A 17379-nucleotide genomic window follows, 5' to 3' on the forward strand; every position below is an offset into this window, starting at 1 on the left:
TCCCACCTCCAGCTAAGGACAGGTATTGTGTAGCTTCCTGCTTGTAAACATGCTGGAAGGGGGGAAAGCAGGATTCTCAAGTTTTTAGAGCCAAGGCCGCCTGTTTATAGCAGATACTTTACAACATGTAGTGCTCAAACTGTAGTATGGGGAAAACAAAAGAAAGGTGATCTATAATAAAATAATATGAATGTGAACGTGTAAATGCCAGGCATGACCCCTCCAGGAGAGAGAATAGACAATACAGGGACTTGCATGCCCCCTGCCATGCCCCCACGCACATGGCAACTGCAAATGGAGACGTGCTATCAGTGATCTGAGTCATGGCCAAGTTCCAAACAGCACAGAGGGATGGTGGCCACCATTTTCAGGTAATTGCAGCCCTGGGAAATTAGGTGGATATTAAAACCAGACACAATTCTTTGTTTGTATGTAAATGGAACTGGGTTCTAGTCTCAGAAAGTCATCTGGGATATGGAACAGTTGCCCCTGGCCCCTAAAAGTTGCCCTTGGCCCCTAAAAGCCATGGTGCCCCCTAGTTTTTGTGCCCACCTAAAATAACCCTACAAATTTGCAGAATACCTTGATGGGGCAATACCCCAGTATAGAGAACCCTGGTATATAGCCTATCATTGAAGGCAAGACGAATAACAGCACATGCATTAGTCATGGTTCTTCAGAGAAACAGAACCAAAGAGGGAACGAGAGAAAGTTATTTTAAGGAACTGACTAATGTGATTGTGGGTGTTAGCAAATCCGAAATGTGCAGGGCATCCGCTAGAGACCCAGGGAAGAGTTGGTGGTGCAGTCTTGCATCTGAAGGCAGTTTGGAGGCAGAATTCCCTCTTCCTTGGAGGATCTCTGTCTTTGCTCATAAGGCCCTCAGTTGACCAGATGAGGCCCACCCATGTTATGAAGGGTAATCTTTACTCAGAGTCTACTGATTTGAATGTTAGTCACACCTGAAAAATACATCTAGAGTAATGTTTGACCAAATATCTAAGTACCATGACCTCGTCATGTTGACACATAAGGTTAATATAGCGTATGACGAAGAACTTGAAGAATGTTCTGCTCCTAAAAGGAACTCAAAGGGTAGTCACTGTAAATATCTTTATGTGTTTTCTTTGAAGCATAACCAATGTGCAGCGTTCAGACAACGGGTCATACATCTGTAAGATGAAGATAAACAATGAAGAGATTATGTCTGACCCCATCTACATCGAGGTCCAAGGTAAGTCTGGAGTGGCCTGTATTAATTGCTTTGCATATAAAACTCTAGAATTTGGCGCGCCCATTTATAACTCTGTATGCAAATTCTGCAAATTGGTAAGCACTGAAATTTTACAAGGTGATCCTCTCTTGAGACTTTAGGTAATAATGAATGACATGCATTCAATTCTCAGAGTTTTAGCTCTATCCTCAGCAATAGGGCTGAGATAAAAATGGATTATGGACTTTCTTGTCCTCAGGTTTTTTACAATTTAGAAACCTGGAGACTTTTTTTGGAAGCGAAATGCATTCCACTATCCAGTTCTCAGTGTTGGCGTCAGATACCACTCACGTGGTCTAGTGGTGATTTGCCTCAGAGGGTGAGCAGTTTTCCCGAACTGGATCAGCAGCTCGATCTGGGACTCATCTGGGGCCCTAGGATTTATTGGGTACATGGTTCAGTACAGTTCCATGACATGACATGAGATAGGCTCAGTGGGGGTACAAAGTGAGACATGGACTAGGAGAAGGAGGTCTCTGCCCTCAAGGAACTTGAACTGCAGTGGGAAGTGTCAGCTGATGCCTAGGTGAGCCCAGGTCCTGAGGCCCCAGGTCTCCAGGTGTGTGTGCCTGGTTCTGCAATGACAGGGCCTATCAAGGAAGGCTTCAAGGAGGAGGCACCTCTTATCACCACAGGTGATCACTCCTCACCAGCCCACAGGCTGCCTCCAGGGCCCTGCATCCCAGCTTTCTGAGCACCCCTGCCATCAGAAGCACCCAAACACCTTTCTTTTCTACTTTCTCCTGACCCTCCTCCCCACAGGCTTTGGAACAGGTGATTGGCTATTCAGGGAAGTTCATCTGGAACCATCTCCCATTGAAAGGCTGCTCTCCTACCCATTGTTTTGCAAACCTAAACCTCATACCCACTAATGCTGCAGGAGGCCTGAGGGAGAGACCCCCTCAGAGGAGTCTCCTTTAGAGCTTTGTTCTAGGCCCATCCCAGGCTGGACAGCTAAGCCTCCTCAGGGTTATGTCAACATCAGCCCGAGGGTGGGGGACGTGATGGTAGTGTTCCTATGTTTGCTGTTAACCTTGGAAATATATTAAGAGGACATTTAACTTGTCAGAATCCCAGCAAAATGCCCAGGGCAGGAACACATTAGGTCCAAATGGAGTTTTTGCAAACCTTTGAAACAGGAAGAAAGAATCCCATTTTGCCACTCCCACATCATTCCTTCTGGGATCAGATCTGTCAGTTCCCAATCCCAGAAGAACATAATTTAAATCCCTGAGGACAGTTAGCTTGACCTGCTAATTTTTTGGCACATGCTCCAAATGAGTATTAACTGGCTTTCTCTGAGATATTTCTAAAGTTCCCTTCCTTATGGCCTCGATCCTGAATTACAGTCAAAGATCTTAGGATTATAACTGTGTAACTGTGTCTACACTGTGCTCGTGAGAATGTAGTTTGAAAAGCGTCCAGCCCTGCACAAGTGTACAGATTTTAGAATTCATTATCGCTCATCTTAAAGTAGATGGTCCTCAAAAACAGGCGGACCTATTACGTGGCTTTGTTTTTACTCTGTGTGTATTTTGGGAAGGAATACTGAAAACGTGAGAGCCTCTCCGGAGTCTGAGCAACACCTGATTTCAACACTGCCAGGCGTCCCTTCTGGTAAAACCAGTTCTGCATCCCCACCACAACCCCTTTGGAAAAGTACCCTAGAAAGTCTGGTGGAGCTAGTCGGGGAGGCATTAGCTTCTATCCTTTCTGAGCCAACTTTCAGAAGGTGAAAACTGGCCGTTTCAGACTGGAGGTGGTATATAAAGAGATCTACTGCCAAGTTCCAGAACAGTCTCCATTCCCCTTGGGGCTCCAGCTTTGCCCGCGGACCTAAGACGCTCTTTCACTGAACGCTTTCTCCGCAGGCCTTCCTCACTTTACTAGACAGCCGGAGAGCATGAATGTCACGAGGAACACGGCCTTCAACCTCACCTGTCAGGCCGTGGGCCCTCCTGAGCCCGTCAACATTTTCTGGGTTCAGAACAGCAGCCGTGTTAATGAACAGCCGGAGAAGTCCCCCTCTGTGCTAACTGTTCCTGGTAAGTCCGAGTCGGGTGCTCGAACAGTGGAAGGGGTCAAAAGCTCAGTGCCCGCTGCTGGCACCGTGCAGGGGAATGAAACATGGGAGCAGCCGAGTCAGGGGCCGGGGCCGCGGAGAGGGAGGTGGGAATCTCCAGCGTGAGAGTTCGCGAGCCGGGGGTGGGAAGTGGGCGAAGGCGCTGAGGGGTGCCTGTGCTTAAGTGAGCAGAGTGGCCAGGATCCCCGAGCCCTGGCAGCGGGAGCCCTGCTCACACCTCCCATTGCAGCCAGGCCTTTGCTGGCCTTCGCTTCGGGAACCACCGACGTGAAGACCACTGATGTGAGGTTTGACAGCAAGGAACCGCATTGGTCACGGGGGCTGTTGTGGGACGATTGAGTCATTGTGGGATCGTGGCCACACTGACAGTCAGTGGGCATCCGGATTCCCATCTGCATGGAAGCGCCCCGGCTTTGTCCTCGGCACTCCCCTGGCCGAGCTCTTGGAAGTCACCGCCCTTGCCGTTTCCCGTGCTGCTAAAGCCAACGGGCTCCCATTTGGCTTCTCTCAGGGCATCTTTCAGCAACATCTGGCAAGGGTGCCACCCCCGAATCCTTCCTTTCTTCATGCATTCAGCGACTGTGTTGCAAGGGAGTGCTGTATGCCAGAGGCTGTCCTCGGTACTGGGAACACAGGGGCGAACTTCTGGCAACAGTCTTCCCGGCTTCCTTCCCACTGCAGGGCTCCTTCCCTGCCCTTGACAGCCTCATTCCTGGACCCACTGCTTTTCACTCTGAGACACGCCCCCCGGGAGAGTTCCTCTACGTCCCAGACTTCAATACCATCTTTATGATGATGGCCTTGAGCTTTGTTATCTTCTGAGCTTCAGGCCCATGTGCCCAACTCCCTACCTGGCATTTGCACTTGCTGGTGCATAGGCATCTTAAAATGAAACTCTTTTTTTTTTTTTAAAGATTTTATTTATTTATTTGACAGAGAGAGACACAGCAAGAGAGGGAACACAGGCAGGGGGAGTGGGAGAGGGAGAAGCAGGCTCTCCGCTGAGCAGGGAGCCCGATGTGGGCCTCGATCCCAGGACCCTGGGGTCATGACCTGAGCCGAAGGCAGATGCTTAACGACTGAGCCATCCAGGTGCTCCCTAAAATGAAACTCTTGATCCACCTCCCCTGCAGACGTTTTGCCCCAGAATTCCCTATCTTAGTAAATGATACCACCATCGGCCCATCCTTCCTCTTTCTCATTTTTCATGTTGAATGCATCAGCAAGTTCTGTCCATTCTGCTTCTCCTGTGTGTCCCGAGCCTGTTTGTTCTCCATCCATGCTGCAGCACCCCGCTCCACATCACTGCTGGCTCCCGCCAACGCCAGTGCAGGAGCTCCTGAAGGGGTCTCTGTTTCCAGCCCTGCCCCCACTCTAATCCATCCTCCTCAGTGGCTCCCTGTTGTCTTAGACTGTCACTCAGAGTCATTCCTGCCCCTGCCATCATCCCTGTGTCCTCTGGCCACCGCCCAACTGTCCAACCCAACCCCACCCCACCTTCTCGTCCCTGCTTATTTAAGCACTAGTCATCCTGATTATCTGTCATTTCCTCACACACATAGTCCTCCTTCCTGCCTCAGGACCTTTGCCTTCTCTCTTCTGTCTACTTATAGTGTTCTTCCACTTGCCCTTTGTCCTATGACAGAACTCAAATATCACTTCTTCCAGGAAGCCTTCCCTGGTCATTCAACTATTTTAGGTCCTCCCTACCTCTTTATTGACTCCCAGTCATGAGTTCTTGTGGACTCCATTGTTGCACTCGTCACAGTCTATCATCACCCGTTTATTTGTTTAGCCTCCTTGTCTGTCTTCTCAGAGACTATGTGCTCAGCCAGGACAAGGACTTTGTCTGTCCCAAGGCAGTGCCTGACTCATAGTAGCACTCACTGAATATTCATGGTGACAACAGACCAGCAAGTGAATGCCAGCCCCTCAGTTTTACCTCTGGATCACTTTCCTAACTCCTCACTCCATAAGGAATATTATGGTTTTCTCTGCCTCCATCTGAATTGTCTTTGAGTTTCTCCAAGGAGTTGATAATCAAGCTACTTCTTAGTTCAAAGTCAGTTTGAGGAACCTCCATACTGTTCTCCAGAGTGGCTGCACCAGTTTGCATTCCCACCAACAGTACAAGAGGGTTCCCCTTCCTCTGCATCCTCGCCAACATCTGTTGTTAATTTTAGCCATCCTGACAGGTGTGAGGTGATATCTCATCATAGTTTTGATTTGTATTTCCCTGATGCCGAGTGATGTTGAGCATCTTTTCATGTGTCTGTTAGCCACCTGGATGTCTTTTTTGGGAAAGTGTCTATTCATGTCTTCTGCCCATTTCTTAACTGGGATATTTGTTTTTTGGGTGGTGAGGTTGATAAGTTCTTTCTAGATTTTGGATACTAACCCTTTGTCAGATACGTCATTTGCAAATATCTTCTCCCACATTATCAACTATGGAGAGAGCCCAAATGTCCACTGACAGATGAATGGATAAAGAAGATGTGGTATACACACACACACACACACACACACACACACACAATGGAATATTATTCAGCCATCAGAAAAGAATGAAATATTGGGGCATGTGGGTGGTTCAAGTCAGTTAAGTGTCTACCTTCTGCTCAGGTCATGATCTCAGGGTCCTGGGATCCAGCCCCGCGTTGGGCTCCCTGCTCAGCGGGGAGTCTGCTTCTCCCTCTCCCTCTGCCCCTGCCCCTGCTTTTGCTTGTTCTCTCTCTTTCTCTCTCTCTCACATATAAATAAATAAAATCTTTTTTAAAAAAAAGAATGAAATCTTGCCATTTGCAACTACATGGATGGAGCTAGAGTGTATTATGCTAAGGGAAATAAGTCAGAGAAAAACAAAAACCATATGATCTCACTCGTGGAATTTAAGAAAGAAAACAGATGAACATATGGGAAGGAGGAAGAGAAAAAAAGGAGAGACGGAAACAAGCCATAAGAGACTTAACAATAGAGAACAAACTGAGGGTTGTTGGAGGGATGTGGGTGGGGATGGGCTAGATGGGTGATGGGCATTAAGGAGGGCACTTGATAAGCACTGGGCATTGTATGTAAGGGATCAATCACTGAATTCTACTATAGAAACCAATATTGCACTGTGTGTTAACTACCTGAAATTTAAATTAAAAAAATTTTAAATAAAAAATAAAAATAAATAAATAATTTGAAAAACCCAAAGTCCATTAGAAAACTATACCCCACCCTTTCTAGGATGGTGGCTCTGAAGTCCCATAAAGAAAGATTTGTTTTCATTGAGGTAAAATTGACATACAGTTAGGTGCATAGAACTTAAATGCACAACTCCGTGAGTTTTGATAAATGTGGACACGTGTGGAACCACCACTTCATTCGAGACACAGAACATTGCCATCACCTCAGAATGTCCCCTCCTGCCCCCTTCCCATCAGTCCCCACCTCCCATAGGCAATGGTGTTCTGATGTCTGTCATCATAGATTAGTTTGCTAGGTCTTGAATGTTAAATAAGTGGAATCATAAAGTATATATATTCTTTTGTGTCAGCCTTCTTTCCCTCAACGTGATGTTTTTGGGATTCATCCATGTTGACGTGTGAGTAGTATGTTGTTATTGCCCATAGTGCTCTATGGTATGGATGTGCTATGTTTTGTTTATTTGTGTGGTGAACATTTGGGATGTTTATGGCTGTTGGCTATGATAAATAAAGGAGCTACAAATACTTGTGTGCAAGGCTTTGGGGAGACGTATGTTTTTATTTTGTCTTGAATAATACCTGGGAGAAGAACTGCTAGATCACATACTAGGTATATGTTTAACTTTTAAGGAAACCACCAAACTGTTCTAAAGTTGTACCAAGTTATATTCCTAGCCACAGTGGATGAGTGTTCATTGCTCTATCCATGTCCTTGCCAACATTTCATATGGGTAGTTTTTTTTTTTTTCCATTTTAGATATTCTAGTGGATGTGCCATGGTAAATTTTAAATTTGCACTTTATTTCCCTAATGTCAAATTTTTTAAAAAGATTTCATTTATTTATTTGACAGAGAGAGACACAGCGAGAGAGGGAACACAAGCAGAGGGAGTGGGAGAGGGAGAAGCAGGCTTCCCACTGAGCAGGGAGCCCAATGCAGGGCTCGATCCCAGGACGCTGGGATCATGACCTGAGCCAAAGGCAGATGCTTAACGACTGAGCCAACCAGGCGCCCCACTAATGTCAAATTTTAAATTAGATTTAGGAAAGGTTTTAGTGGGGAGCCTGGGTGGCTCAGTCGGGTAAGCATCTGATTCGGCTTAGGTCATGATCTTGGGGTCCTGGGATCAAGCCCCATGTTGGGTTCCCTGCTCAGCAAGGAGCCTGCTTCTCCCTCTGCCTCTGCCCCTCCCCACTGCTTGTGCTCTCTCTCTCAAATAAATGAATAAAATCTTTAAAAAGAAAAAAGACAAGATTTTAGCATTTTTTTTCTTGTGCTTATAGACCAATCATATATCATTGTATTTCATTGTATCATTTCGGGTCTTTGGCCTATTCTCATAAAAATCTTAGAATCAGCTTGACAGCTTTTGCAAAAGAGTCTGTTGTGATTTTGTTTGCAATTGTATTGAATTTATAGATCAGTTTATGGGGAGGTAACATCTTAATAATATTGAGACTTCCAATCCAAGAACACACTCTGTCCATTTATTTAGCTCTTCTTTAATTTCTCTCAGCAATTTTTTATAGTTCTTGATGTAGGGGTATTATATGTCACTTGTTAAAGTTATTTGTAAATACTTTATGTTGTTGATGCTGGTAAGTATCACATTTGAATTCATTTCCCAATTGTTAACTATTAGTATATAGGAAATAAGTGGATTTTTGTATGTTGATCTTACATCCTACAACCTTGTTAAATTAATGTATTAAGTTCTAAGAGGGTTTGGTTGTTGTTGTTTTGTAGATTCCTTAGATATTTTATGTAGACAATGTCACCTGCAAATAGAGACAGTTTTACTTCTACCTGTCCAATCTTGCCTTTTTATCTCGGTCCCTTTCCTTATTTTACTGGCCAAGACTCTAGCGCAATGCTGAATTAAAGTAGGAAGAGTTCATGTCTCTGTCCCAATCACCAACTATGACATAAACTGGGTTTTGGTCAGTGCCCTTCATTTGGTTGAAGAAGTTTCCTTCTATTCTCAGTTTGCCAAAAATTTTATTTTTTTTATCATATGATCATCTAGTTTTTCTCCATTATTCTCCTAATGCAGCAAATTACATTGATTTGATTTTCAAATGCTAAACCAGTGTTGCGTTCCTGGGACAAACTCTACTTGGTCATGATATATTGTGGTGGATTCGATTTGCTAATATTTAGTTAAAGATTTTTGCATTTACATTTATTCTATTTCACTGCCAGACTAGGGTCATACCAACCGGGTGTACTGCAATTCACTTCTGATACTGACTACCCAGTCTACCCCAAGGCTCACTTCAGATGCCAACCACAAGTCTCAGGGTGGGGAGGGTCCCCAGACCACCTGCATTTCTTACTGACTGGCTATAAATTTGGAGGTTCCCATGACCCCCTGTGGTTTGATAATTTGCTAGAACAACTCACAGAACTCAGGAAAGTGCTGTGCTTACAATTACAGTTTTATTACACGGGGTATACCTCGGGTGGTATCTGGGAGGGTCCTGCATACAGAGCTTCCATGCCCGCTCCTCTTTGAATCAGGGTGTGTCACCCTCCTGCCACATCCAGGAAAAGGACACTCTACTGAGTTTTGGGGTGCAGATTTTTTACTGAAGTTTCCTTGCATAGGCATAACTGATGAAATCATTGGCCATGTGATTAAACACAATCTCCAGACCCCTCAACCCTCTCATCACATGGCTGGTCGTTCTGGTGATCAGTCTTCATCCTGAGGTTTTCTAGGGGCCCATTCTGAGTCACCTCATTAGTCTAACAAAGCTACTCCTGTCACTCGGGCAATTATAAGGGACAAAAGCTAAATTCTTTATTGTACAACAATGCTCATGAGGGCAGTGGTCTATAATTTTGTTTTCAGAATGTCAGTTTTTGGTATCAGGGTATTGTTGTCCTCAAATACTAGTTAGGAAGTATCCCTACCTCCTCTATTTTCTGAAAGAGTTTAGTAACATTGGTGTTATTTTGAAAAGACATGCATAAAGTTCAGTGGAAGCTGCAATATAGTGTTTTGGACACAATATTTCTGGTAATGCAGTTTGCATTACTATTTCTGATGAAGGTTAACATGTTGATTAATGTTGAGTTTGAGGCTAACTGAAATCCTCGGGTCTTTTTTCTCTCAATTACCGCAAAGCCAAAGCTCTCCTGCTTCTTGTATATTTCATTATTTTTGGAAGTTCAGCCTACCATTTATCCTTATAAAAATTTAAAATATTGTCCCAGCCCACAGAGGCCATTCGGAACCTCTATCCTCTCCTTCAATTAACAAAACCCCCCCCCCCCCCCCCGCCCCGCGCTTTGTGCTGCCTTTTGTGTCTCATCCAAGTTGTTGATGAAAATCTAGATTCCATTCTAACTGAGGGCAGAGTCCAGTGGCCTGTTGATAAAGGCAGACTCTGAGTTGACCTCAGCTCGTTAAATCAACTTTCTTGGCTACTGTTCAACCATTAGTAAATCTGCTTGCTTTTATTTTCCCTCCATTTATTTCTTTCTTATCTTCTGAGATATTATTACTACATCGGGCTAGTAACTATCACAGAAAGTCTGGAAATCAGCTTGAAATTTATTTCAAAATCAAACCTGACTTCTGGGTGAGCCGAATGACTAGATGTGACCATTTCCTGCATTCTTACAGGCACCAGTTTGATAGCCCTCTCTCTCTCTCTCTCTTTTTTTTTAAGATTTTATTTATTTATTTGAGAGAGGGAGACAGAGATAGCAACAGAGAGCAGGAGTGGGGAGGAGAAGGAGAAGCAGGCTCCCCACTGAGCAGGGAGCCCAACGCGGGGCTCAAAACCGGGACCTGGGGATCATGACCTGAGCCGAAGGTAGATGCTTAACCGACTGAGCCACCCGGCGCCCCTTGATAGCCCTCTCTTACGTTTTATGGTGGATTTCTCTCTCAATGATTCTGTACTACCAGGGTCAGTGTCATTTTTCTTTATGAAAATGGGGACAGGGTCGCCTGGGTGGCTTAGTCAGTTAAGCGTCTACCTTCACCTCAGGTCATGATCCCAGGGTCCTGGGATCAAGCCCCACATCGGGCTCCCTGCTCAGTGGGGAGTCTGCTTCTCCCTCTCCCTCCCCTTGCTCATGCTCTCTCTCTCTCTCTCATTCACTCTCTCTCTCAAATAAATAAATAAAATCTTTTTAAAAAAGAAAAGAAAATAGGGACAATCTGTCAATCTCTGTTCATCTGGAACTTTTCCTCTACTGCATGTTATCTTAGAAGGTAAAAGTGTGTTTCTGTGATAAGATTTACAAATTCTTTTAATACCCACGGCTGTGTATAATTTGTCTCAGCTTGGAGACCTGATTTATTTCTAAATGGTGATATACTCTCACAACCACAACCTATTTTGGGTTGCAAGTTCATTACAATTTTTATTTTACTTTTTTTAATTTGAAGGTTTTTTTTTCTTTGGTAGAGAAGATAGAAGTAAAATAGAAATAGAGCAGTTTATAGCCTAATAATGTGTTTTTTGTTTATTTATGCATTTGAGAGAGAGAGAGAGAGAAAGTGCAGTGCAAGCCAGGGGTGGGGGTGCAGAGGAAGAGAGAAAGAGAGAATCTCAAGCAGATTCCACACTGAGTGTGGAGCCGGATGTGGGGCTCAATCTCATGACCCTAATCATGACCTGACCCGAAATCAAGAGTTGGACACAACTGACTGAGCCACCCAGGCGCCCCCCAATAGTGTGTTTTTTAAAACAACCTTTATTGTGATGATAGTTACACAAAGCTGCATATGTTGTTAACTTACATAGAGCTGTATACATGCGTGTGTGCACGTGTGCACACACACACACACAAATGAGTGCATGTATAATTGGTAAAATCTGAATAAGCTCTGCGGATAGTACCAATGTCAATCTCCTGGCTAGGAAATTGACATTGTGCTGTAGTGTTTTGACAGTGTGCTATGGTTATGTAAGACGTTAACATTGGGGAGGTAGGGTGAAGGATACACCAAACTTCCCTGTATGTTTCTTTACATCTTTCTGTGAATCCATAATTATTTCAAAATAAAAAGATTTTAGGGGGCCCAGGTCATGAGGCTAAGCGTGGAGCCTACTCAAGATTCTCGCCCTTTCCTTCTGCCTCTGCCCCATTCTCTTAAAAAAAAAAAACAAAAAACAGTTTTTTAACTTTATTTTACATAATTATTAAATGACTTTATGTCTAAAATGTAGAAAATTCAGAAAAAGTATTTTTACATCTTATTATACAGGTATACAATTGTGACGAAAACACAGATTTGATTCCATTTAAACCTTTTCTGTAAATGTATATGCTTGGGTGCATATAGGTGATTTTCCTTCAAATTAGAATGATAATGCACATGCAGACTAATTTCAGCCTTTTTAATTTTTTAATTCTTTTAAAGATTTTTATTTATTTATTTATTCGAGAGAGAAAGAGGGAGAGCGCGTGAGCAAGCGCCACCAAGGGGAGGGGCAGAGGGAGAGGGAGAGAGAGAATCTCAGGCAGACTCCACGCTGAGTGCAGAGCCTGACACAGGGCTCCATCTCACAACCCTGAGGTCATGACCTGAGCTGAAATCAAGAGTCAGTCACTTAACTAGCTGGGCCACCCAGGTGCCCCGATTGCAGCCTTTTTATTACACAAATAATACGTGAACACATTTTCATTGTAAAACATTCAAACCATAGCAACATACCAAAGCAAAATGGGCAAGTCTCCCTTGAATCTCCACACGTTCACTCCCTACATAGTTGTCACATACAGTGTGTGTGATGACACACAATGTGAGCTACTGGTTCACTTCCTTCAAGGCCCTTCTCCTTTAAATATACTCACATATGTACATATACACATAGATGGCCAAGACATGCAGATCTTCCCATACAGGTACTCGTGGGGCTCTCATTGTTTATGATAATCGCCCCATTGCATGAATGGACCATAATGTATTTAACCACCCCCTTGCTGATGAGCATGTAGGTGGTTTTATTTTGGTGGTTGTTGTTACTTACGTGGACATCTTTGTACCCATATGTATTTCTTTTCTGAAAACCTTTCAGGACAGCCTGTCCTTGTCTGTGTATCCACAGTGCCTCTTCCATAATGCTTGTACTTCCCCACCACATGAAAGCACAACCATCTACTGTCTCCCTACCCTGAATTATTGATCAGTGTGATTATTACATATTAGTTATTAATTACCTTAGCCCTATCACCCAGCACAGTGCCTGGCACATCAGAACTGTGTGAATGAATGAATGAACTACTGAATAAACAAATGAATTATAAACAGATCCTGAGTCAGAGGTCCCTTCACTGGGACAAAGGAACACAGTGAGAGTGAAGTAACTTGTATTTGCATAATTGCTTTTGCATTTAAACTCCTTATCTCCTCTCATTTATAGAAATATAAATAAAACCAGTTCTATGAAATTAACAGAGAGTTTTTTTACACCCATTTTGTAGACAGAGGGCTTAAGGAAGTCCATGGAGAAAGGGCCAACAGTGCAAGCTTCTGACACACCAAGTTAGATCAAGTCAGCTATCTGTGGACTATTCCCAAGCACCTGAATTTTGTAATATTGTAAAAGAACCATAAAACATTATTCTTATTTACATCTGTGTTTAATTTTGAGGATGCGTTAGTGATACCTGAGCCCACCTCAGAAGTTCACGGTTGAGGAACTAGGTGCCATTCTGACTGGAAATGCCAGGGGCTGGGTTTATGCTTTACCTGCTGATGCAAACCTGGGAGTGTTTGCAAGGAGAGGCCATCCTGTCTTGAAATTAACCCTGAAGTAAACTTTTCCGAGGTCGATTCTACCAAGAGAGTGCTAAGTAGGGAAGTGGTTTAAAGAGTCCTGATGGTTGACACTTGCATTGAGCAAGCATGTTTATGAACAGGAAGGCCATATGTTTTTTTTCTCTTGATACCAGTTGGGTTTTTTGTCCTTCTGTGATGTAAAAGCTGTCTTTAAGAGACATGAGCAAAGCAGTACTTTGTCTAAAGGGCATTATTCTGAGTCAACAAAGCCAATCTCAAAGGTTACATGCTGTGTGATTCCATTTATATAACATTCTCAAAATGACAAAGTTATGATGATTAATCAGGGGTTAGCTTGGGTAGGATGTTCCTAAAATATGAGGGAGCTTTTTTTTTTTGGTGCTAAAGTAGTACAAATCTTACCTGAAATAAAATTTCATAGAGCTATACACCCCCCCACACACACACCCCCCAAAAAATAAAACAGAACAAAAATTGGCAAAAATCTGAATATGGTCTCTATTTGAGTTAATAGTATTATACTGACGTCACTTTCTTGTTTGGTTATTATACTATGATTTTGTAGGATCTTATCATTAAGGGAAGCTGGTGAAGGATATACAAGAACTCTGTACTATTTCTGTAATTTCTTGTAAATTGAAAATTATTCCAAAACAAAATTTTGTTTTTATTTATTTTTTTAAAGATTTTATTTATTTATTTATTTATTTATTTATTTATTTATCTATTTGAGAGAGAGAGAGCATGAGCTGAGCGAGGAGCAGAGGGAGAGGGACAATCAGACGCCATGCTGAGCACAGAGCCCAACATGGAGCCTGATCCCACCACCCCGAGATCATGACCTGAGCCAAAATCAAGAGTCGGAAACTCAACAGACTGAGCCACCCTATGCCCCACAAAGTTTTGTTTTTATTTTTTATTTTTTTAAAGATTTTATTTATTTGTCAGAGAGAGAGCACAAGCAGGGCGAGCGGCAGGCAGAGGGAGAAGCAGGCTCCCCGCTGAGCAGGGAGCCTGATGTGGGACTTGATCCCAGGACCCTGGGATCATGACCCCAGCCAAAGGCAGATGCTTAACCAACTGAGCCACCCGGGTGTCCCAAAGTTCTGTTTTTAAAAAGCCCTTTGTCTTGGGCAAAACCAAATCCCAAAATAAAGAACAGAACTGCAAGAGGTTTTGCTATATGGTATTTAATGGTGGAACACATTGTAGGTTAGTGGTTGGGATCCCTAGCTATGACATATGCAGTAATACTACTTCACTATCGTGTGTCCCTAGGCAAGTTACTCAACTTCCTTGTATAAAAGAGGGATAATAACCGTGTCTACCTCATAGAACATTTATGAGGATTCAGTGAAATAATGAGTGTAAGGCCCTTGGTACAGGAGCAACCCGCAGGAATAACTCAAGTGTTACTTATAAAATTTTTGTCTTATTTTTATATGCAATAGTTACTATCTCATTGTCAGTTTTGAGCTATCTTTCTATCAAGAGTGGTGGACTTACGCTGATCTTTCTGGTTTTTATTTTTTTAAGATTTTATTTATTTGAGAGAGAGTGTGTGAGTATGTATGCGTGTGCATTCATGCATGTGAAAGCAGGGGTGGGAACAGAGGAAGAGGGAGAGAGAGAATCTCAAGCAGGCTCCGTGCTGAGTGCAGAGCCCGACGTGGGGCTCAATCCCACGGACCTGAGATCATGACCTGAGCCATCCAGGCACCCCTGGTTTTTATTTTTTAAAAATACTCATTCATTTTTAAATCCACATTTAGAAAATATCTAAGCTAGCTTTATGTTTTAGTTAGTTGGATAGAGTTAATAATATTCATTGTAATAACAATAGTAACGATAACTAGAATTGATATAAGTCAGTTCATCATTTTCACAGTGCTTTCTCTAAGGACTGACTGAACTTCATAGTAAGCTGTGATATAGTTAGGCATTTTTAATACCCATTTTCAGATCAGGAAAAAATTTGGAGCTAGTAAGGGACCTACTTGCTTAAGGTTTAGTCTTCATGTGGCCCCTGCAACGATCCTGATAAAACACAAGTTAGATCATGTCAGTCTTCTGCTCAAAGCTCCAGGTTTCCCATCCCAGAACCCCCACTCCCCACAACATTAGCCTATTCCCTCACTCAGAGTCATTCATTGGAGGACATTTCTCTGAGCCTCTGACCTGAATATTTGAAATCACAGCCCACTTTCCCACCCACCTGCGGCCCTCTCTGATCCTTTTGTATTTTTCCATTCCATTAATCACCTTCTGATAGAGCATGAAGCTTACTTATTTATCAAGGTTATTCTTTCTCACCCACTTCCCTCTGTAAGAATGTGAGCTCTGTAGGGGCAGGGATCTCTTTTATTCATGGATATACCCCAAGTGCCTGGGAAAATGTCTGACACCTAGTAAGTACTCAGTAAATATGTATTGAGTGAATGAATTCAGGGCAGAGAGTGTGTTCCAAGTTAATAAGCAACTTCCTTTATGCAGAATGTGCTTCCATTGCTTTGCCTCTTTTGCTCTAAGGGGGAAAAAAAAAAAAAATCAAAGGTTGCTTATCCAGAACTCAACAAATTGGCCACCACCAAACTGGTGCTCTTAGAAGTTGCTTTCTTAGCAATTCTGATTGTCCTTCCCTCAAGGGAACATCCTATTTCTGAATGTTCTTTAAAATATCTTTCAGACCTTGTGTCAGAGGCTGTCTTTTTTTAAACCAGCAGACCAAGCAAGAGGGGCATGAACATCAGGAGTTAGGTGAGATGTGACAGAGTAAGGGGGGGGGGTTCCCACTGGAGGAGGACAGGGCTCAGAAAGACAGGAGGCTCCGGTGCCATGGTCACTCGGGAGAGAGTGGGTAGTAGGGTGTGGACTTAAGGGGGTGGATGATTTTTTTTCCCCTGGAAAGCCACAAGGGCTCACGCTATAAAACTTCAAGGTCTATTCCAGTCTGGTGATTGTTCACCCAGACGGAGAAGAGGGAAGTGAGAGGCAACAGTCTTTCCCAGCACACACTAGTTGCTATATCCAACCCAGGCTCTTATATGAGTCTCTAGCTGGGAAGCTAGTGCCATTAAACAAAGGAAGTATGTATAACTGAATACATTAAGCAAAGAAGACTGTATTTTGTCTTAAGTTTTGGCCCACCTACTTTAGGAGAAAGTTAACTTTGGTTTGAACCAGTTTCCACTTCTCGCTATTGGCGTCTCTTTGGCCTGTGGGCATTAACCACCTCAGCTCATGGGAAGAACTGATATAATAGGTGGTTTAGCTACTTCTGGACAATTCTATACTAGTGTGGATGTCTTGTGCCCGAGAATGTGCTAGAGATTGTTTTCCTGACTTTGTGTGCACTTTGAAAAGAAACACAGAAAGGAAAAGCGACTTCCCACTTAACCTAACATAGTGTTCCTGATATGCAGTTTCACTTTCAGCATTGATAAACCTCGCAGCTCTGAAGAACAGTGGGCCCCAGTTGTCTTACTTAGAGATCTATAGCTGGTCAACGGATCTCAGGAAATGAATCCATCCTCCTGTTTTTTTCCGCTTCTGGCCAGCTTGGAATGTGATCTGTATCTTGTACTCAAGTGTTTCCCAAGAGTTTTGACAAGAGTCACTGAAGTCAAATAACTGTGTTTAGCTCGACTATATAAAAAATATAAGTTGCATAGCAACTCTCTGTATTTTCTCATTGAGCCAAAGCCAATTTTTCTAAATATAAGCAAAGTTGTGCCCATTCATGGAGCCTGGTGAAATGGGCGTCTCATTTGAGAGCTTATGACCTGGAAGGTTAAAGGTGATTCTTCAGCATGAAAACCAAAGCATCACAGGCGGGACTGTGACATAATGGTCGGCAGCATGGGGGCCAGGCAGTGGCTTAGAGGGATGAGGTCTTGATCCTCATCTGGGATGTGTCCATCTTCTTTTGTAAAGTAAATGCCTGACAAAGTGCCCAAAGTCCAAATCTCTCCCTCACTTTGCAAAAGAAGAAAGACCTCTCCCTGACTTATCTGGAGTCACTACAGGGCATCAGTTCTCAAATGCTTTGGTCTCAAGATCCCTTTAC

The 17379-nt window shown here is 43.3% G+C and overlaps 1 protein-coding gene across 1 annotated transcript in view; it reads left to right on the forward strand.

The window, feature by feature from the left end:
• The window catches only part of MERTK (MER proto-oncogene, tyrosine kinase), a 106580-nt gene that overhangs the window by 36843 nt on the left and 52358 nt on the right, over positions 1 to 17379 (forward strand). The window contains exons 3-4 of the mRNA XM_032410468.1: positions 1134 to 1234; positions 3145 to 3318. Coding sequence (XP_032266359.1) covers positions 1134 to 1234; positions 3145 to 3318 — 275 coding nt within the window. The remainder of the gene's footprint in view (positions 1 to 1133; positions 1235 to 3144; positions 3319 to 17379) is intronic.

This window comes from Phoca vitulina, unplaced genomic scaffold, assembly GCF_004348235.1.
Source record: "Phoca vitulina isolate PV1807 unplaced genomic scaffold, GSC_HSeal_1.0 scaffold12, whole genome shotgun sequence".
Taxonomy (NCBI): domain Eukaryota; kingdom Metazoa; phylum Chordata; class Mammalia; order Carnivora; family Phocidae; genus Phoca; species Phoca vitulina.